The sequence below is a fragment of the Lineus longissimus genome, chromosome 18, assembly GCF_910592395.1.
Source record: "Lineus longissimus chromosome 18, tnLinLong1.2, whole genome shotgun sequence".
NCBI lineage: Eukaryota > Metazoa > Nemertea > Pilidiophora > Heteronemertea > Lineidae > Lineus > Lineus longissimus.
Genome location: NC_088325.1, coordinates 8,102,295 through 8,125,275, shown reverse-complemented (window position 1 = coordinate 8,125,275; position 22,981 = coordinate 8,102,295). Strand labels below are relative to the sequence as shown.

Below are 22,981 nucleotides of genomic sequence, written 5' to 3'. Positions count from 1 at the left end.
AAACTCCGTTTTAATTTCAGGTTAGCTACCTGCCACTGGTAACCTGTAAGCCAGTGCCACCTGTCTCAGGTGGTTGACTAGTCACCCAGGGCGGATAAGCTCATCTAGAGCCAACGGCCATCTAGTTCTCCACTAGCATAGCCTCGTGGAAATTAGACACCAAGGCGACCTGACACACAAGTGACTAGTCACCTTGGGCAGTGGAGAAAGTTCTCCGGGGGAGACTGGCCTCCTTAGCCTTGGCCGGCAACTAGTCTAGGAGATGGAAAACTCTGTTTTAATTTTAAACTCTGTTTTAATTTTGATTAATTTATTTTACCATAAATTTCCTTGCAATGTTTATAGAAAATCATTCTTTGATTTAATGTCAGGTCAGGTTAGCTACCTGCCACTGGTAACCTGTAAGCCAGTGCCACCTGTCACAGGTGGGTGACTAGTCACCCAGGGCGGATGAGCTCATCTAGAGCCAATGGCCATCTAGTTCTCCATTAGCATAGCCTCGTGGAAACTAGACACCGAGGCGACCTGACACACAAGTGACTAGTCACCTTGGGCAGTGGAGAAAGTTCTCCGGGGGAGACTGGCCTCCTTAGCCTTGGCCGGCAACTAGTCTAGGAGATGGAAAACTCTGTTTTAATTTTAGGTTAGCTACCTGCCACTGGTAACCTGTAAGCCAGTGCTACCTGTCTCAGGTGGTTGACTAGTCACCCAGGGCGGATAAGCTCATCTAGAGCGAACGGCCATCTAGTTCTCCACTAGCATAGCCTCGTGGAAACTAGACACCGAGGCGACCTGACACACAAGCGACTAGTCACCTTGGGCAGTGGAGAAAGTTCTCCGGGGGAGACTGGCCTCCTTAGCTTTGGCCGGCAACTAGTCTAGGAGATGGAAAACTCTGTTTTAATTTTAAACTCTATTTTAATTTTGATTAATTTATTGTACCATAAATTTCCTTCCAATGTTTATAAAAGATCATTCTTTGATTAATTTTGATTAATTTATTGTACCATAAATATGTTTTTCCTGAGCCACGTGCTTGCAGGCGCCGCCTCCTTTGCCTTAGTGAGCCAATCATATAACATCTTATATTGTAGCATGTGATGTATGTTTTACCAGACTATTATGTGGAAGTATTGTCCTTTGCTGGATTTGGGGTACGGTTCATTTGAATAAGACAGATGTAAACAATGCAAGTTTGATAAACGAAGCAATTACACTGTTAACCCGTTGACATGAAGGTGGCAGCACCACACTGTAGTGACTCTTAAAGGGGCAATAGGGATTCCACTATGTTATTTCTTAACTTGGAACTGAACGTTCGTGCACTTTGATGTGGCTTGAAACAGGTTGAAAAGAAAAGTCTGACTTATCTTAGACATCTGAACATGATACATGAAAGTCCATACTTTTAGTTTAAACCAGAAATACTAAATTTAGGACATAACCTGGACATGCGTCATAGAGGTTACATAACGCTGCGCAACCTGAAATTTGGTTGATGGAAATATAGCGTCAAAGGCTTTAAGATGCCTTCGCAGTTTATAAAACCAAGCGATCTACTGGTTTCACCAGTCCGGTTGATCTCCTAATGTCGCTATTGGTCACCTGTAGCTGATTACAGGTAGGCATCAGTCACTTGAGGCTGATTTATACCGTTGGGCATGATTGTCTCTTAGACTTCTACGGTTTCTACGTAGGTCTTACATTATTGTTATCAGTGTTAAAATTATAACCCCAAATCTTATTTATAATAACATCCATAAACCCTCTCCATTTGAACCATTCGGTTGCTTTTAGTCCCAGTGATTCAAAAGGTATCACTGTTTTGTCTGGTCTTAGTAAATCTGAAATATAATTTATCCCTACTTCCTTCCAATGTTTATAAAAGATCATTCTTTGATTAATTTTGATTAATTTATTGTACCATAAATCCTTCCAATGTTTATAGAAGATCATTCTTTGATTTAATGTCAGGTCAGGTTAGCTACCTGCCACTGGTAACCTGTAAGCCAGTGCCACCTGTCACAGGTGGGTGACTAGTCACCCAGGGCGGATGAGCTCATCTAGAGCCAACGGCCATCTAGTTCTCCACTAGCATAGCCTCGTGGAAACTAGACACCGAGGCGACCTGACACACAAGTGACTAGTCACCTTGGGCAGTGGAGAAAGTTCTCCGGGGGAGACTGGCCTCCTTATCCTTGGCCGGCAACTAGTCTAGGAGATGGAAAACTCTGTTTTAATTTTAAACTCTGTTTTAATTTTGATAAATTTATTGTACCATAAATTTCCTTGCAATGTTTATAGAAGATCATTCTTTGATTTAATGTCAGGTCAGGTTAGCTACCTGCCACTGGTAACCTGTAAGCCAGTGCCACCTGTCACAGGTGGGTGACTAGTCACCCAGGGCGGATGAGCTCATCTAGAGCCAACGGCCATCTAGTTCTCCACTAGCATAGCCTCGTGGAAACTAGACACTGAGGCGACCTGACACACAAGTGACTAGTCACCTTGGGCAGTGGAGAAAGTTCTCCGGGGGAGACTGGCCTCCTTAGCCTTGGCCGGCAACTAGTCTAGGAGATGGAAAACTCCGTTTTAATTTCAGGTTAGCTACCTGCCACTGGTAACCTGTAAGCCAGTGCCACCTGTCTCAGGTGGTTGACTAGTCACCCAGGGCGGATAAGCTCATCTAGAGCCAACGGCCATCTAGTTCTCCACTAGCATAGCCTCGTGGAAACTAGACACCAAGGCGACCTGACACACAAGTGACTAGTCACCTTGGGCAGTGGAGAAAGTTCTCCGGGGGAGACTGGCCTCCTTAGCCTTGGCCGGCAACTAGTCTAGGAGATGGAAAACTCCGTTTTAATTTCAGGTTAGCTACCTGCCACTGGTAACCTGTAAGCCAGTGCCACCTGTCACAGGTGGGTGACTAGTCACCCAGGGCGGATGAGCTCATCTAGCGCCAACGGCCATCTAGTTCTCCACTAGCATAGCCTCGTGGAAACTAGACACCGAGGCGACCTGACACACAAGTGACTAGTCACCTTGGGCAGTGGAGAAAGTTCTCCGGGGGAGAGTGGCCTCAGTAGCCTTGGCCGGCAACTAGTCTAGGAGATGGAAAACTCTGTTTTGATTTTAAACTCTATTTTAATTTTGATTAATTTATTGTACCATAAATTTCCTTTCAATGTTTATAAAAGATCATTCTTTGATTAATTTTGATTAATTTATTGTACCATAAATATGTTTTTCCTGAGCCACGTGCTTGCAGGCGCCGCCTCCTTTGCCTTAGTGAGCCAATCATATAACATCTTATATTGTAGCATGTGATGTATGTTTTACCAGACTATTATGTGGAAGTATTGTCCTTTGCTGGATTGGGGGTACGGTTCACTTGAATAAGACAGATGTAAACAATGCAAGTTTGATAAAAGAAGCCATTACACTGTTAACCCGTTGACATGAAGGTGGCAGCACCACACTGTAGTGACTCTTAAAGGGGCAATAGGGATTACAATATGTTATTTCTTAACTTGGAACTGAACGTTCGTGCACTTTGATGTGGCTTGAAACAGGTTGAAAAGAAAAGTCTGACTGATCTTAGACATCTGAACATGATACATGAAAGTCCATACTTTTAGTTTAAACCAGAAATACTAAATTTAGGACATAACCTGGACATGCGTCATAGAGGTTACATAACGCTGCGCAACCTGAAATTTGGTTGATGGAAATATAGCGTCAAAGGCTTTAAGATGCCTTCGCAGTTTATAAATCCAAGCGATCTACTGGTTTCACCAGTCCGGTTAATCTCCTAATGTCGCTATTGGTCACCTGTAGCTGATTACAGGTAGGCATCAGTCACTTGAGGCTGATTTATACCGTTGGGCATGGTTGTCTCTTAGACTTCTACGGTTTCTACGTAGGTCTTACATTATTGTTATCAGTGTTAAAATTATAACCCCAAATCTTATTTATAATAACATCCATAAACCCTCTCCATTTGAACCATTCGGTTGCTTTTAGTCCCAGTGATTCAAAAGGTATCACTGTTTTGTCTGGTCTTAGTAAATCTGAAATATAATTTATCCCTACTTCCTTCCAATGTTTATAAAAGATCATTCTTTGATTAATTTTGATTAATTTATTGTACCATAAATCCTTCCAATGTTTATAGAAGATCATTCTTTGATTTAATGTCAGGTCAGGTTAGCTACCTGCCACTGGTAACCTGTAAGCCAGTGCCACCTGTCACAGGTGGGTGACTAGTCACCCAGGGCGGATGAGCTCATCTAGAGCCAACGGCCATCTAGTTCTCCACTAGCATAGCCTCGTGGAAACTAGACACTGAGGCGACCTGACACACAAGTGACTAGTCACCTTGGGCAGTGGAGAAAGTTCTCCGGGGGAGACTGGCCTCCTTAGCCTTGGCCGGCAACTAGTCTAGGAGATGGAAAACTCCGTTTTAATTTCAGGTTAGCTACCTGCCACTGGTAACCTGTAAGCCAGTGCCACCTGTCTCAGGTGGTTGACTAGTCACCCAGGGCGGATAAGCTCATCTAGAGCCAACGGCCATCTAGTTCTCCACTAGCATAGCCTCGTGGAAACTAGACACCAAGGCGACCTGACACACAAGTGACTAGTCACCTTGGGCAGTGGAGAAAGTTCTCCGGGGGAGACTGGCCTCCTTAGCCTTGGCCGGCAACTAGTCTAGGAGATGGAAAACTCCGTTTTAATTTCAGGTTAGCTACCTGCCACTGGTAACCTGTAAGCCAGTGCCACCTGTCACAGGTGGGTGACTAGTCACCCAGGGCGGATGAGCTCATCTAGCGCCAACGGCCATCTAGTTCTCCACTAGCATAGCCTCGTGGAAACTAGACACCGAGGCGACCTGACACACAAGTGACTAGTCACCTTGGGCAGTGGAGAAAGTTCTCCGGGGGAGAGTGGCCTCAGTAGCCTTGGCCGGCAACTAGTCTAGGAGATGGAAAACTCTGTTTTGATTTTAAACTCTATTTTAATTTTGATTAATTTATTGTACCATAAATTTCCTTTCAATGTTTATAAAAGATCATTCTTTGATTAATTTTGATTAATTTATTGTACCATAAATATGTTTTTCCTGAGCCACGTGCTTGCAGGCGCCGCCTCCTTTGCCTTAGTGAGCCAATCATATAACATCTTATATTGTAGCATGTGATGTATGTTTTACCAGACTATTATGTGGAAGTATTGTCCTTTGCTGGATTGGGGGTACGGTTCACTTGAATAAGACAGATGTAAACAATGCAAGTTTGATAAAAGAAGCCATTACACTGTTAACCCGTTGACATGAAGGTGGCAGCACCACACTGTAGTGACTCTTAAAGGGGCAATAGGGATTACAATATGTTATTTCTTAACTTGGAACTGAACGTTCGTGCACTTTGATGTGGCTTGAAACAGGTTGAAAAGAAAAGTCTGACTGATCTTAGACATCTGAACATGATACATGAAAGTCCATACTTTTAGTTTAAACCAGAAATACTAAATTTAGGACATAACCTGGACATGCGTCATAGAGGTTACATAACGCTGCGCAACCTGAAATTTGGTTGATGGAAATATAGCGTCAAAGGCTTTAAGATGCCTTCGCAGTTTATAAATCCAAGCGATCTACTGGTTTCACCAGTCCGGTTAATCTCCTAATGTCGCTATTGGTCACCTGTAGCTGATTACAGGTAGGCATCAGTCACTTGAGGCTGATTTATACCGTTGGGCATGGTTGTCTCTTAGACTTCTACGGTTTCTACGTAGGTCTTACATTATTGTTATCAGTGTTAAAATTATAACCCCAAATCTTATTTATAATAACATCCATAAACCCTCTCCATTTGAACCATTCGGTTGCTTTTAGTCCCAGTGATTCAAAAGGTATCACTGTTTTGTCTGGTCTTAGTAAATCTGAAATATAATTTATCCCTACTTCCTTCCAATGTTTATAAAAGATCATTCTTTGATTAATTTTGATTAATTTATTGTACCATAAATCCTTCCAATGTTTATAGAAGATCATTCTTTGATTTAATGTCAGGTCAGGTTAGCTACCTGCCACTGGTAACCTGTAAGCCAGTGCCACCTGTCTCAGGTGGTTGACTAGTCACCCAGGGCGGATAAGCTCATCTAGAGCCAACGGCCATCTAGTTCTCCACTAGCATAGCCTCGTGGAAATTAGACACCAAGGCGACCTGACACACAAGTGACTAGTCACCTTTGGCAGTGGAGAAAGTTCTCCGGGGGAGACTGGCCTCCTTAGCCTTGGCCGGCAACTAGTCTAGGAGATGGAAAACTCTGTTTTAATTTTAAACTCTGTTTTAATTTTGATTAATTTATTTTACCATAAATTTCCTTGCAATGTTTATAGAAAATCATTCTTTGATTTAATGTCAGGTCAGGTTAGCTACCTGCCACTGGTAACCTGTAAGCCAGTGCCACCTGTCACAGGTGGGTGACTAGTCACCCAGGGCGGATGAGCTCATCTAGAGCCAATGGCCATCTAGTTCTCCATTAGCATAGCCTCGTGGAAACTAGACACCGAGGCGACCTGACACACAAGTGACTAGTCACCTTGGGCAGTGGAGAAAGTTCTCCGGGGGAGACTGGCCTCCTTAGCCTTGGCCGGCAACTAGTCTAGGAGATGGAAAACTCTGTTTTAATTTTAGGTTAGCTACCTGCCACTGGTAACCTGTAAGCCAGTGCTACCTGTCTCAGGTGGTTGACTAGTCACCCAGGGCGGATAAGCTCATCTAGAGCGAACGGCCATCTAGTTCTCCACTAGCATAGCCTCGTGGAAACTAGACACCGAGGCGACCTGACACACAAGCGACTAGTCACCTTGGGCAGTGGAGAAAGTTCTCCGGGGGAGAGTGGCCTCAGTAGCCTTGGCCGGCAACTAGTCTAGGAGATGGAAAACTCTGTTTTAATTTTAAACTCTATTTTAATTTTGATTAATTTATTGTACCATAAATTTCCTTCCAATGTTTATAAAAGATCATTCTTTGATTAATTTTGATTAATTTATTGTACCATAAATATGTTTTTCCTGAGCCACGTGCTTGCAGGCGCCGCCTCCTTTGCCTTAGTGAGCCAATCATATAACATCTTATATTGTAGCATGTGATGTATGTTTTACCAGACTATTATGTGGAAGTATTGTCCTTTGCTGGATTTGGGGTACGGTTCATTTGAATAAGACAGATGTAAACAATGCAAGTTTGATAAACGAAGCAATTACACTGTTAACCCGTTGACATGAAGGTGGCAGCACCACACTGTAGTGACTCTTAAAGGGGCAATAGGGATTACACTATGTTATTTCTTAACTTGGAACTGAACGTTCGTGCACTTTGATGTGGCTTGAAACAGGTTGAAAAGAAAAGTCTGACTTATCTTAGACATCTGAACATGATACATGAAAGTCCATACTTTTAGTTTAAACCAGAAATACTAAATTTAGGACATAACCTGGACATGCGTCATAGAGGTTACATAACGCTGCGCAACCTGAAATTTGGTTGATGGAAATATAGCGTCAAAGGCTTTAAGATGCCTTCGCAGTTTATAAAACCAAGCGATCTACTGGTTTCACCAGTCCGGTTGATCTCCTAATGTCGCTATTGGTCACCTGTAGCTGATTACAGGTAGGCATCAGTCACTTGAGGCTGATTTATACCGTTGGGCATGATTGTCTCTTAGACTTCTACGGTTTCTGCGTAGATCTTACATTATTGTTATCAGTGTTAAAATTATAACCCCAAATCTTATTTATAATAACATCCATAAACCCTCTCCATTTGAACCATTCGGTTGCTTTTAGTCCCAGTGATTCAAAAGGTATCACTGTTTTGTCTGGTCTTAGTAAATCTGAAATATAATTTATCCCTACTTCCTTCCAATGTTTATAAAAGATCATTCTTTGATTAATTTTGATTAATTTATTGTACCATAAATCCTTCCAATGTTTATAGAAGATCATTCTTTGATTTAATGTCAGGTCAGGTTAGCTACCTGCCACTGGTAACCTGTAAGCCAGTGCCACCTGTCACAGGTGGGTGACTAGTCACCCAGGGCGGATGAGCTCATCTAGAGCCAACGGCCATCTAGTTCTCCACTAGCATAGCCTCGTGGAAACTAGACACCGAGGCGACCTGACACACAAGTGACTAGTCACCTTGGGCAGTGGAGAAAGTTCTCCGGGGGAGACTGGCCTCCTTATCCTTGGCCGGCAACTAGTCTAGGAGATGGAAAACTCTGTTTTAATTTTAAACTCTGTTTTAATTTTGATAAATTTATTGTACCATAAATTTCCTTGCAATGTTTATAGAAGATCATTCTTTGATTTAATGTCAGGTCAGGTTAGCTACCTGCCACTGGTAACCTGTAAGCCAGTGCCACCTGTCACAGGTGGGTGACTAGTCACCCAGGGCGGATGAGCTCATCTAGAGCCAACGGCCATCTAGTTCTCCACTAGCATAGCCTCGTGGAAACTAGACACTGAGGCGACCTGACACGCAAGTGACTAGTCACCTTGGGCAGTGGAGAAAGTTCTCCGGGGGAGACTGGCCTCCTTAGCCTTGGCCGGCAACTAGTCTAGGAGATGGAAAACTCCGTTTTAATTTCAGGTTAGCTACCTGCCACTGGTAACCTGTAAGCCAGTGCCACCTGTCTCAGGTGGTTGACTAGTCACCCAGGGCGGATAAGCTCATCTAGAGCCAACGGCCATCTAGTTCTCCACTAGCATAGCCTCGTGGAAACTAGACACCAAGGCGACCTGACACACAAGTGACTAGTCACCTTGGGCAGTGGAGAAAGTTCTCCGGGGGAGACTGGCCTCCTTAGCCTTGGCCGGCAACTAGTCTAGGAGATGGAAAACTCCGTTTTAATTTCAGGTTAGCTACCTGCCACTGGTAACCTGTAAGCCAGTGCCACCTGTCACAGGTGGGTGACTAGTCACCCAGGGCGGATGAGCTCATCTAGCGCCAACGGCCATCTAGTTCTCCACTAGCATAGCCTCGTGGAAACTAGACACCGAGGCGACCTGACACACAAGTGACTAGTCACCTTGGGCAGAGGAGAAAGTTCTCCGGGGGAGAGTGGCCTCAGTAGCCTTGGCCGGCAACTAGTCTAGGAGATGGAAAACTCTATTTTGATTTTAAACTCTATTTTAATTTTGATTAATTTATTGTACCATAAATTTCCTTCCAATGTTTATAAAGAGCATTCTTTGATTAATTTTGATTAATTTATTGTACCATAAATATGTTTTTCCTGAGCCACGAGCTTGCAGACGCCGCCTCCTCTGCCTTAGTGAGCCAATCATATATCTTATATTGTAGCATGTGATGTATGTTTTACCAGACTATTATGTGAAAGTATTGTCCTTTGCTGGATTGGGGGTACGGTTCACTTGAATAAGACAGATGTAAACAATGTAAGTTTGATAAAAGAAGCAATTACACTGTTAACCCGTTGACATGAAGGTGGCAGCACCACACTGTAGTGACTCTTAAAGGGGCAATAGGAATTACACTACATCTCCCTTTCTAAATTGTCTATGTTATTTCTTAACTTGGAACTGAACGTTCGTGCACTTTGATGCCGCTTGAAACAGGTTGAAAAGAAAAGTCTGACTTATCTTAGAAATCTGAACATGATACATGAAAGTCCATACTTTTAGTTTCAAGCAGAAATACTAAATTTAGGACATAACCTGGACATGCGTCATAGAGGTTACATAACGCTTCGCAACCTGAAATTTGGTTGATGGAAATATAGCGTCAAAGGCTTTAAGATGGCTTCGCAGTTTATAAATCCAAGCGATCTACTGGTTTCTCCAGTCCGGTTGATCTCCTAATGTCGCTATCGGTCACCTGTAGCTGATTACAGGTAGGCATCAGTCACTTGAGGCTGATTTAAACCGTTGGGCATGATTGTGATTCAAAAGGTATCACTGTTTTGTCTGGTCTTAGTAAATCTGAAATATAGCTTATCCCTACTTCCTTCCAATGTTTATAAAAGATCATTCTTTGATTAATTTTGATTAGTTTATTGTACCATAAATTTCCTTCCAATGTTTATAGAAGATCATTCTTTGATTTGATGTCAGGTCAGGTTAGCAACCTGCCACTGGTAACCTGTAAGCCAGTGCCACCTGTCACAGGTGGGTGACTAGTCACCCAGGGCGGATGAGCTCATCTAGAGCCAACGGCCATCTAGTTCTCCACTAGCATAGCCTCGTGGAAACTAGACACCCAGGCGACCTGACACACAAGTGACTAGTCACCTTGGGCAGTGGAGAAAGTTCTCCGGGGGAGACTGGCCTCCTTAGCCTTAGCCGGCAACTAGTCTAGGAGATGGAAAACTCTGTTTTAATTTTAAACTCTATTTTAATTTTGATAAATTTATTGTACCATAAATTTCCTTCCAATGTTTATAAAGAGCATTCTTTGATTAATTTTGATTAATTTATTGTACCATAAATATGTTTTTCCTGAGCCACGAGCTTGCAGGCGCCGCCTCCTTTGCCTTAGTGAGCCAATCATATATCTTATATTGTAGCATGTGATGTATGTTTTACCAGACTATTATGTGAAAGTATTGTCCTTTGCTGGATTGGGGGTACGGTTCACTTGAATAAGACAGATGTAAACAATGTAAGTTTGATAAAAGAAGCAATTACACTGTTAACCCGTTGACATGAAGGTGGCAGCACCACACTGTAGTGACTCTTAAAGGGGCAATAGGAATTACACTACATCTCCCTTTCTAAATTGTCTATGTTATTTCTTAACTTGGAACTGAACGTTCGTGCACTTTGATGCCGCTTGAAACAGGTTGAAAAGAAAAGTCTGACTTATCTTAGAAATCTGAACATGATACATGAAAGTCCATACTTTTAGTTTCAAACAGAAATACTAAATTTAGGACATAACCTGGACATGCGTCATAGAGGTTACATAACGCTTCGCAACCTGAAATTTGGTTGATGGAAATATAGCGTCAAAGGCTTTAAGATGGCTTCGCAGTTTATAAATCCAAGCGATCTACTGGTTTCTCCAGTCCGGTTGATCTCCTAATGTCGCTATCGGTCACCTGTAGCTGATTACAGGTAGGCATCAGTCACTTGAGGCTGATTTAAACCGTTGGGCATGATTGTGATTCAAAAGGTATCACTGTTTTGTCTGGTCTTAGTAAATCTGAAATATAGCTTATCCCTACTTCCTTCCAATGTTTATAAAAGATCATTCTTTGATTAATTTTGATTAATTTATTGTACCATAAATTTCCTTCCAATGTTTATAGAAGATCATTCTTTGATATGATGTCAGGTCAGGTTAGCAACCTGCCACTGGTAACCTGTAAGCCAGTGCCACCTGTCACAGGTGGGTGACTAGTCACCCAGGGCGGATGAGCTCATCTAGAGCCAACGGCCATCTAGTTCTCCACTAGCATAGCCTCGTGGAAACTAGACACCCAGGCGACCTGACACACAAGTGACTAGTCACCTTGGGCAGTGGAGAAAGTTCTCCGGGGGAGACTGGCCTCCTTAGCCTTAGCCGGCAACTAGTCTAGGAGATGGAAAACTCTGTTTTAATTTTAAACTCTATTTTAATTTTGATAAATTTATTGTACCATAAATTTCCTTCCAATGTTTATAAAGAGCATTCTTTGATTAATTTTGATTAATTTATTGTACCATAAATATGTTTTTCCTGAGCCACGAGCTTGCAGGCGCCGCCTCCTTTGCCTTAGTGAGCCAATCATATATCTTATATTGTAGCATGTGATGTATGTTTTACCAGACTATTATGTGAAAGTATTGTCCTTTGCTGGATTGGGGGTACGGTTCACTTGAATAAGACAGATGTAAACAATGTAAGTTTGATAAAAGAAGCAATTACACTGTTAACCCGTTGACATGAAGGTGGCAGCACCACACTGTAGTGACTCTTAAAGGGGCAATAGGAATTACACTACATCTCCCTTTCTAAATTGTCTATGTTATTTCTTAACTTGGAACTGAACGTTCGTGCACTTTGATGCGGCTTGAAACAGGTTGAAAAGAAAAGTCTGACTTATCTTAGAAATCTGAACATGATACATGAAAGTCCATACTTTTAGTTAAGATGGCTTCGCAGTTTATAAATCCAAGCGATCTACTGGTTTCTCCAGTCCGGTTGATCTCCTAATGTCGCTATCGGTCACCTGTAGCTGATTACAGGTAGGCATCAGTCACTTGAGGCGGATTTAAACCGTTGGGCATGATTGTGATTCAAAAGGTATCACTGTTTTGTCTGGTCTTAGTAAATCGGAAATATAGCTTATCCCTACTTCCTTCCAATGTTTATAAAAGATCATTCTTTGATTAATTTTGATTAATTTATTGTACCATAAATTTCGTTCCAATGTTTATAGAAGATCATTCTTTGATTTGATGTCAGGTCAGGTTAGCAACCTGCCACTGGTAACCTGTAAGCCAGTGCCACCTGTCACAGGTGGGTGACTAGTCACCCAGGGCGGATGAGCTCATCTAGAGCCAACGGCCATCTAGTTCTCCACTAGCATAGCCTCGTGGAAACTAGACACCGAGGCGACCTGACACACAAGTGACTAGTCACCTTGGGCAGTGGAGAAAGTTCTCCGGGGGAGACTGGCCTCCTTAGCCTTAGCCGGCAACTAGTCTAGGAGATGGAATACTCTGTTTTAATTTTAAACTCTATTTTAATTTTGATTAATTTATTGTACCATAAATTTCCTTGCAATGTTTATAGAAGATCATTCTTTGATTTAATGTCAGGTCAGGTTAGCTACCTGCCACTGGTAACCTGTAAGCCAGTGCCACCTGTCACAGGTGGGTGACTAGTCACCCAGGGCGGATGAGCTCATCTAGAGCCAACGGCCATTTAGTTCTCCACTAGCATAGCCTCGTGGAAACAAGACACCAAGGCGACCTGACACACAAGTGACTAGTCACCTTGGGCAGTGGAGAAAGTTCTCCGGGGGAGACTGGCCTCCTTAGCTTTGGCCGGCAACTAGTCTAGGAGATGGAAAACTCTGTTTTAATTTTAAACTCTATTTTAATTTTGATTAATTTATTGTACCATAAATTTCCTTCCAATGTTTATAAAAGATCATTCTTTGATTAATTTTGATTAATTTATTGTACCATAAATATGTTTTTCCTGAGCCACGTGCTTGCAGGCGCCGCCTCCTTTGCCTTAGTGAGCCAATCATATAACATCTTATATTGTAGCATGTGATGTATGTTTTACCAGACTATTATGTGAAAGTATTGTCCTTTGCTGGATTTGGGGTACGGTTCACTTGAATAAGACAGATGTAAACAATGCAAGTTTGATAAACGAAGCAATTACACTGTTAACCCGTTGACATGAAGGTGGCAGCACCACACTGTAGTGACTCTTAAAGGGGCAATAGGGATTACACTATGTTATTTCTTAACTTGGAACTGAACGTTCGTGCACTTTGATGTGGCTTGAAACAGGTTGAAAAGAAAAGTCTGACTTATCTTAGACATCTGAACATGATACATGAAAGTCCATACTTTTAGTTTAAACCAGAAATACTAAATTTAGGACATAACCTGGACATGCGTCATAGAGGTTACATAACGCTGCGCAACCTGAAATTTGGTGGATGGAAATATAGCGTCAAAGGCTTTAAGATGCCTTCGCAGTTTATAAATCCAAGCGATCTACTGGTTTCACCAGTCCGGTTGATCTCCTAATGTCGCTATTGGTCACCTGTAGCTGATTACAGGTAGGCATCAGTCACTTGAGGCTGATTTATACCGTTGGGCATGAATGTCTCTTAGACTTCTACGGTTTCTGCGTAGATCTTACATTATTGTTATCAGTGTTAAAATTATAACCCCAAATCTTATTTATAATAACATCCATAAACCCTCTCCATTTGAACCATTCGGTTGCTTTTAGTCCCAGTGATTCAAAAGGTATCACTGTTTTGTCTGGTCTTAGTAAATCTGAAATATAATTTATCCCTACTTCCTTCCAATGTTTATAAAAGATCATTCTTTGATTAATTTTGATTAATTTATTGTACCATAAATCCTTCCAATGTTTATAGAAGATCATTCTTTGATTTAATGTCAGGTCAGGTTAGCTACCTGCCACTGGTAACCTGTAAGCCAGTGCCACCTGTCACAGGTGGGTGACTAGTCACCCAGGGCGGATGAGCTCATCTAGAGCCAACGGCCATCTAGTTCTCCACTAGCATAGCCTCGTGGAAACTAGACACCGAGGCGACCTGACACACAAGTGACTAGTCACCTTGGGCAGTGGAGAAAGTTCTCCGGGGGAGACTGGCCTCCTTAGCCTTGGCCGGCAACTAGTCTAGGAGATGGAAAACTCTGTTTTAATTTTAAACTCTGTTTTAATTTTGATAAATTTATTGTACCATAAATTTCCTTGCAATGTTTATAGAAGATCATTCTTTGATTTAATGTCAGGTCAGGTTAGCTACCTGCCACTGGTAACCTGTAAGCCAGTGCCACCTGTCACAGGTGGGTGACTAGTCACCCAGGGCGGATGAGCTCATCTAGAGCCAACGGCCATCTAGTTCTCCACTAGCATAGCCTCGTGGAAACTAGACACTGAGGCGACCTGACACACAAGTGACTAGTCACCTTGGGCAGTGGAGAAAGTTCTCCGGCGGAGACTGGCCTCCTTAGCCTTGGCCGGCAACTAGTCTAGGAGATGGAAAACTCCGTTTTAATTTCAGGTTAGCTACCTGCCACTGGTAACCTGTAAGCCAGTGCCACCTGTCACAGGTGGGTGACTAGTCACCCAGGGCGGATGAGCTCATCTAGAGCCAACGGCCATCTAGTTCTCCACTAGCATAGCCTCGTGGAAACTAGACACCGAGGCGACCCGACACACAAGTGACTAGTCACCTTGGGCAGTGGAGAAAGTTCTCCGGGGGAGACTGGCCTCCTTAGCCTTGGCCGGCAACTAGTCTAGGAGATGGAAAACTCTGTTTTAATTTTAAACTCTGTTTTAATTTTGATAAATTTATTGTACCATTAATTTCCTTGCAATGTTTATAGAAGATCATTCTTTGATTTAATGTCAGGTCAGGTTAGCTACCTGCCACTGGTAACCTGTAAGCCAGTGCCACCTGTCACAGGTGGGTGACTAGTCACCCAGGGCGGATGAGCTCATCTAGAGCCAACGGCCATCTAGTTCTCCACTAGCATAGCCTCGTGGAAACTAGACACTGAGGCGACCTGACACACAAGTGACTAGTCACCTTGGGCAGTGGAGAAAGTTTTCCGGGGGAGACTGGCCTCCTTAGCCTTGGCCGGCAACTAGTCTAGGAGATGGAAAACTCCGTTTTAATTTCAGGTTAGCTACCTGCCACTGGTAACCTGTAAGCCAGTGCCACCTGTCTCAGGTGGTTGACTAGTCACCCAGGGCGGATAAGCTCATCTAGAGCCAACGGCCATCTAGTTCTCCACTAGCATAGCCTCGTGGAAATTAGACACCAAGGCGACCTGACACACAAGTGACTAGTCACCTTGGGCAGTGGAGAAAGTTCTCCGGGGGAGACTGGCCTCCTTAGCCTTGGCCGGCAACTAGTCTAGGAGATGGAAAACTCTGTTTTAATTTTAAACTCTGTTTTAATTTTGATTAATTTATTTTACCATAAATTTCCTTGCAATGTTTATAGAAAATCATTCTTTGATTTAATGTCAGGTCAGGTTAGCTACCTGCCACTGGTAACCTGTAAGCCAGTGCCACCTGTCACAGGTGGGTGACTAGTCACCCAGGGCGGATGAGCTCATCTAGAGCCAATGGCCATCTAGTTCTCCATTAGCATAGCCTCGTGGAAACTAGACACCGAGGCGACCTGACACACAAGTGACTAGTCACCTTGGGCAGTGGAGAAAGTTCTCCGGGGGAGACTGGCCTCCTTAGCCTTGGCCGGCAACTAGTCTAGGAGATGGAAAACTCTGTTTTAATTTTAGGTTAGCTACCTGCCACTGGTAACCTGTAAGCCAGTGCTACCTGTCTCAGGTGGTTGACTAGTCACCCAGGGCGGATAAGCTCATCTAGAGCGAACGGCCATCTAGTTCTCCACTAGCATAGCCTCGTGGAAACTAGACACCGAGGCGACCTGACACACAAGCGACTAGTCACCTTGGGCAGTGGAGAAAGTTCTCCGGGGGAGAGTGGCCTCAGTAGCCTTGGCCGGCAACTAGTCTAGGAGATGGAAAACTCTGTTTTAATTTCAGGTTAGCTACCTGCCACTGGTAACCTGTAAGCCAGTGCCACCTGTCACAGGTGGGTGACTAGTCACCCAGGGCGGATGAGCTCATCTAGAGCCAACGGCCATCTAGTTCTCCACTAGCATAGCCTCGTGGAAACTAGACACCCAGGCGACCTGACACACAAGTGACTAGTCACCTTGGGCAGTGGAGAAAGTTCTCCGGGGGAGACTGGCCTCCTTAGCCTTAGCCGGCAACTAGTCTAGGAGATGGAAAACTCTGTTTTAATTTTAAACTCTATTTTAATTTTGATTAATTTATTGTACCATAAATTTCCTTCCAATGTTTATAAAAGATCATTCTTTGATTAATTTTGATTAATTTATTGTACCATAAATATGTTTTTCCTGAGCCACGTGCTTGCAGGCGCCGCCTCCTTTGCCTTAGTGAGCCAATCATATAACATCTTATATTGTAGCATGTGATGTATGTTTTACCAGACTATTATGTGGAAGTATTGTCCTTTGCTGGATTGGGGGTACCATAAATATGTTTTTCCTGAGCCACGTGCTTGCAGGCGCCGCCTCCTTTGCCTTAGTGAGCCAATCATATAACATCTTATATTGTAGCATGTGATGTATGTTTTACCAGACTATTTGTGGAAGTATTGTCCTTTGGATTGGGGATACGGTAAGTTTGTATAATGGACCTTAAGCATAAAGAAAGGCCACTACATGTCAACGGGTTAACAGTGTAATTTCCTCTTTTTATCAGACAATGGTGACGCAATTAATGATGACACTTTATCAAGTCCCAGGATTGAGGACTAATGAATGACAGCGTGTGTGATAACATGCTCGATACATTCAAACCGGGGACACGAGGACAACTTTGAGGTACACGTAGCCTAGCTGAGTAAAGGATGTTGGAAGCTAGATGAGTGGCCTTTCTAAAGCTTCAGTTGCATTAAACAGTCCGCTTTAGAAAGGCCACTCCTCTAGCTTCCAACATCCTTTACTCAGCTAGGCTATACGTGTACCTCAAAGTTGTCCTCGTGTCCCCGGTTTGAATGTATCGAGCATGTTATCACACACACACAGTCATTCATTAGCGTAATCATTAAATTGCGTCACCATTGTCTGTATAATGGCCACTGCTTTAAGTGCAGACATGCTCTACTCAGCTAGGCCTATTTGAGGGGTTCAGGTGCAAAACCCAGTAAGTCCACAATACCCCTATTGTTTTAACCCTCTCATGCACCATTATTATTCAGAGCATTTTGCACAGAATCACATCAATTTCTTTCAAAGAGCCAGTGCATCAACCCTGTAAACTTTACAGGGGTACTGTAATGGAATATTGTTTAGGCCTTTGATTGACCTTTCAGAATCCATCAGCAAATATTGGAAAAACATTACCTGGTTACCATGGCAACCGTTATAATATGTATCAAAACAGTGAAAATTATGAAATAAGGTTGTTTATTTTAGAAAAAGTGGCTTTTGACCACATTTACATCCTAGCTACACCAAATCTGACCCCAGTATTCGTTTACTGGGCAATTTTCACTCTAGAGACAAAACATGATGCTTATTTCTGGAAGAATGACATTGTTTTTGCTTTTCGTTTTACCCAACGGCTTTATCATTTCACAGAGTGGACAACAGAATGAATTATTATTGAAATGCAAAACAACACCAATACTTTTCAAAGAGCCAATGTAACAAAGCTGAAAAAGATAGAGGGATAACTGTTATGACATTTTGTTAGGTCTATATGTGGGTTACCAGGGTAACCGGTAGAGCGAAAATAAATCGTGCACCGTTGCCATGGTAACAATCAAACTATGGATATGTTTGATTTTTGAGAGATTATTCGAGAAAAAGTAGATTTTTACCATATTGTTGGTCTAGAGCTTACCAGTCAGAACGGCCCCTGGTCAAAACGGCCCCGCTTTAATAGAGTCAAAACGGCCCCGAGTCAAAACGGCCCCGGGTCAAAACGGCCCTGGGTCAAATGGGCACCTATAGCGGCGGAGTGTAGGGTATCGTGTGAAGTGGGCGGGTATAGTTGAGTGTATAGTTGAGGCGGTTTAGGGATAAGTATTTTTAGGGGTGGGAACTTCGATCCTGTGATCTAGACCTCAAGAATTTGTAGTCTTTATTCATTCTTAGTACTGTTTGCATGCTTGGCAATGTTTATTCAGAAGTACTTAGTAGATCGAGGGGCTTTTAATTTGTCTGGGCCACAGTCATGCATGCCGATCAACCGTCGTATATCCATACTTCTAAATGAGAAAGAAATGAGAAGACTTTAGGATCTATATGAACCGCCGGTTAGTCGGCATGCAGTCATGAATTGCATCATCATTCATAGTCAAATTGAAGACAAATCAATACGGAATACCTGTTTCGTTTTAACTCATACTTAGTAGTTTATTATCAATTATACCGGTAATGATAACATTTACATACAGTCGTCACTGTTACAGTTCACCAAATCAAATCAAAACATATAAAATACAGCCAGAGAATAAAACCATATCACACTTGTTCATATGCACTTGTTATCTTAAAACAATATGTTTTTATTACCAAAATGTAACCATCATTCCATGACTTAGACGACAGAGTCTAGAGCAAGCGCATGAAAAAGTTCTAAGCACATTCCATTTGACCGTTTTACGTACTTGGGGCAACGAGATGTGAACACGTACGGAGCAGCTGTCGGGCGTTCTTCTTTCCTTTGATGTAATCCTCCCAAACTGCGACGAGTTTTCCCTCGATTTGGCGGTATTGGGCTCGTTGCCTACGTTTCAGTTTGGCGGCACGCACAAGACGGACTTGGATCCCGACGAGACTTGCTTGTTCGTGGAGAAGCTTCACCAAGACGTAGAACGTGATATTTCCCCGACGTGCGTGTCGATTCAGGGCACCGTGCCAACCCTCGCAGTCGTTGTTAGTGCGAAAGGGTTGGTTGAAGACGCTCCACGTTTTAGGGGTCCATTGTGTCGTCTCAATCCAGTTTCTACGAATGTAGTCCACGAGCGTCGCCAGGGTTTCTGTTGTTGCACGTTTTGCCAGCTTTTCAAAGAGTGGGCGAATGTGTTCGTGGGGGAGGTAAGGCAAAGCGAGTAGTTCTTTGCAGAGTTGGTGCGTGACGTCATCGTGGAGGTATGCGGGTGCCAGACCGATCTCTTGAATCTTGCGCCAGATGCATTGGGCCCAGTGGAACGAACAACCTCGTATCTTGACCTCGGGTAGCACTGTTGGTATGGCTCTCCACATCGCACTCTCGAAGTCAATGACGATTTTCTTGAGGGAATGATCTGGTGTCAGGCGCTTGATTGACTTCAACACTTTTCGGTAGTCCTTTCGTTTTCCTGACATCAAGACGAACATAAGCGGGACTTGTTTCATGTCGTCACCTTGTCGAACGAAAGCATGGACGCTGAGCAGTTGAGTGAAGGGCTCCTTGACGACCTTGAATGTACCATCAATGTACCAAGTTTTCGACTCCGTCAGCAACTGGATCATCTGCGTTGTTGCGAAAATGATGTGCCGCTTTCCGTCTACTCGAATGATTTACGCAAAAAGTCTTCGGGAATGTGCGTTTTCGTCAAGATCGAATTCGAGGTCTTTCGGTTCATGTCTTTGTTCAGGAACACCTGGTTTACAATTTCTGCAGCAGGCGTGAAGATCTCTTTGGCTGCTGACTTCTTGATCTCTATTGCCATATACGTTGCAATGGCAGCCCCTAGCTTGCCGGGATGGACGTGGGGTAGACTGCCTCGTATAGTTGGAACCTTTCTGGAGCACCGTGGCCTTGCACCAGACATTCTTGTTACGCACGCTACATCTCCAGGTCCGGTTCCCGTTCTGTCTCTTCGTGGCCTTCACTGTCTATAGGTAACCATGACTGTCAGCAAGCTTTTCTTTTCCTTTCTGTGAGCCATTGTGGATTATTTCGAACAGTGCAGGTGCTGCAGCTCTGTCGTACGGCAATGGTTCTCGCATTGAAGACTCTTGAAGGACGGATGGGATATCAAATTCGCCGAGGGTGGGGGTCACTGCTGGTGCTCTGTTCTTCCTGGTGCTGCTCGGCAATATACTCGTCGACCATCATCTGCAGCTCTGCTTCACTTGGCATGCCGTGGTCTACGTCTACGTCTGGTGGTGGCTCGTCGTCTTCCAGTACTTCTTGATGATCTTCAGCCCTGTAACGTGGAAGTGTTTTGCAGTGACAATCGTGTGCTCTCGCCCTGGGGCTCCCCAACACTAAGGCGGCTGTAACTTCTTGCCTGACACCGTTGGCACCTCCAGCTGATCGCATTCCCCAGCTTGACAGCGGCACGGTACTCTTTCTGGCTGATACCCGTGTTGCAGATTCGGTGTTGCCACTGGTCACATCCTTCGCACTGGAGGCCATGTTGTCGTCTCTTCACTTGCTTGCGGCTGGAGATGCAGGGATCCTCTTCTGTCATAGTAAGGTGTTGATGAAAGTAGCGTCGAGTTGTAGCAGCAATGAAGTCTTGGAATAAACTGATGAAGATCTTGAGAATTCTGGGGGTTTATATAGTCATCGTGACGAGATGATAAAATGAACAGTACTTTTACTTGAATTAGGTTCCGTCTGTAATTAGTAATCGTTCCTTTATTGTTAATCGAAATATCAAAGAGACAGTGACTTCGCATCACCTTTGGCATGTGATCACTGTTCACAATGAGCTCAGTCACAAGATTAAAGAGACAGTGCGACCCCTCTCCACTCTATATGTATTTGGTCAGATGTAAAATTATTGAACAAAATAGATGTCTAGAAGTTAAAGGTAAAAGGAACCTCAGCAAATATCACAAAAAGTAGCCTTGATTAATTCCCCTTGCTTAATTAATGATCTTATATTTTTCTGTGTGATCACGGACCTGAATAAAGTTCGATGGTTGTAGCCCTCATATAGAGTAATAATGTATATATGGGCGAACAGGCCAAAAACCAGATAACGCAACTTCTAAGTTTTGAAAGTGCATAACATCTTTTTTCTTATCTCGTTACCACTGGTTACACGCACGCAGTAAAAAAAGTTATCTAGTTCAGATAGGTTACTACCACTAAACTACCAAGGGCCGTTTTGACCCAGGGCCGTTTTGACCCGGGGCCATTTTGACTCGGGGCCGTTTTGACTATATTTAAAGCGGGGCCGTTTTGACCAGGGGCCGTTCTGACTGGATACCGGTCGAGATACACCAGATCTGACCAAGGAATTGAGTTAACTGGGCACTTTTCACCCTAGGGACAGAACATGATGCATATCTCTGGAAGAATGAAGTTGTTTATTCTATTTTGTTACATAACGGCATAATCTATCACTGTGTGGACTTTGGTGTTACAACACCAATCTTTTTCAAGGAGCCAGTGTAGCAAAGCTGCAAAAGATAAAGGGGTAACTGTAATGATATTTTGTTAGGCCTATATATGGGCAACCAGGGTAGCTGATAGAACGAAAATAAATGATGCACCGTTGCCATGGTAACGATCAAACTGCAAATATTTGATTTTTGACTGAATATTTGAGAAAAAGTTGATTTTTCCCTGACTTCTGCAACAGAGCGCAGAATGGCCGGATCAACAATACTGATTACTGCAACAGTCCGCATAATGGACGGATCAAATTTGATATTGTCGAATACGCTTATGGAATAGAAAAAGTGTACGGAACAATCACAAATACATTTTGAAAATGTGCATAAAATGCATATTTTCACGAAACCAGCCCCGTAATGTGCCAAGCAGTCTAAGAAGATACACTCATGAATGCACCACAGATGCAACGATGGATGAGCCATTTCAGAGGCCACTTTCACTGCACCGTTTAGAGCAAAGGGTCTCTAGAGTGCCACCGATTCCAACAGTCTTTCCTATGAATATATCGCTCACATGTCAAACAGTAATTGTTCGTTTTCCTTTGAAATTTTCTCCCATTTTCATCCTTTTCATAGCCACACACTCTACAAGTTCTCCTAATTCCACCATCTTTTTGGGTTGTCATGGGGTGGACACCAGTTCTTGCTGCAACTGCAGGAATAGGACCGCGAATCGGGATGTTCTCAACTGGAGCCAGACGAGGCCGACCACGACCAGGTTGGCACGTCGCTCTCGCTGTGGTTCCGTCAGTTCCGCTACCAACATTTCACGAAAAGCCTTTTGCTCAATGTTCTTTCCTGTCACTTTTTTGTACCCTATGTATGAGTTAACTATGCAAAGCTCCACAAGCCTCCAAAATACATGCTTCCACCACTTCAGGTTGCGACGACTGACGGTATATTAACACAAGTGTTGATCAAGTAGATCTACTCCTCCCATATGATCATTGTAGTTGGCTATCAACGTTGGCTTTCTACGTTCGTCCTGCCCTTCTCGACGTGGTGGTATGACTGTCACTTGGTTTCCATGCATTGTGGATAAGACTGTTACATCCCTCTTGTCTTTCCAACGTAATCCACCATGGCATTTTCTGAACTCCATTCCACCTCTCTGAAAATGGTCACCTTTGACAGGCCTTAGCTCCATTGGGAAGCCTCGTCTATTCAGACGAACTGTTCCACAGCATAAGATACCACGGTTGAGAAGTTCAAGACACAAGGTTGGCGATGTGTAGAAATTGTCAGTATAAAGACGGTATCCAGAATCACTAAAGTCTGC

General features: G+C 43.3%; 1 protein-coding gene across 1 annotated transcript; it reads right to left on the bottom strand.

Annotated features, from left to right (window-relative positions):
- Positions 1–18,963: 18,963 nt before the first annotated feature.
- On the bottom strand, positions 18,964–19,818 carry LOC135502208 (uncharacterized). The gene has a single exon (XM_064794864.1). The coding sequence runs from the start codon at positions 19,816–19,818 to the stop codon at positions 18,964–18,966; it is 855 nt and encodes a 284-aa protein (XP_064650934.1).
- Positions 19,819–22,981: the final 3,163 nt, after the last annotated feature.

Excerpts from the sequence above, each read along its gene's own strand:
- LOC135502208 (XM_064794864.1), bottom strand. The coding sequence starts at position 19,818 with ATGATCCAGTTGCTGACGGAGTCGAAAACTTGGTACATTGATGGTACA.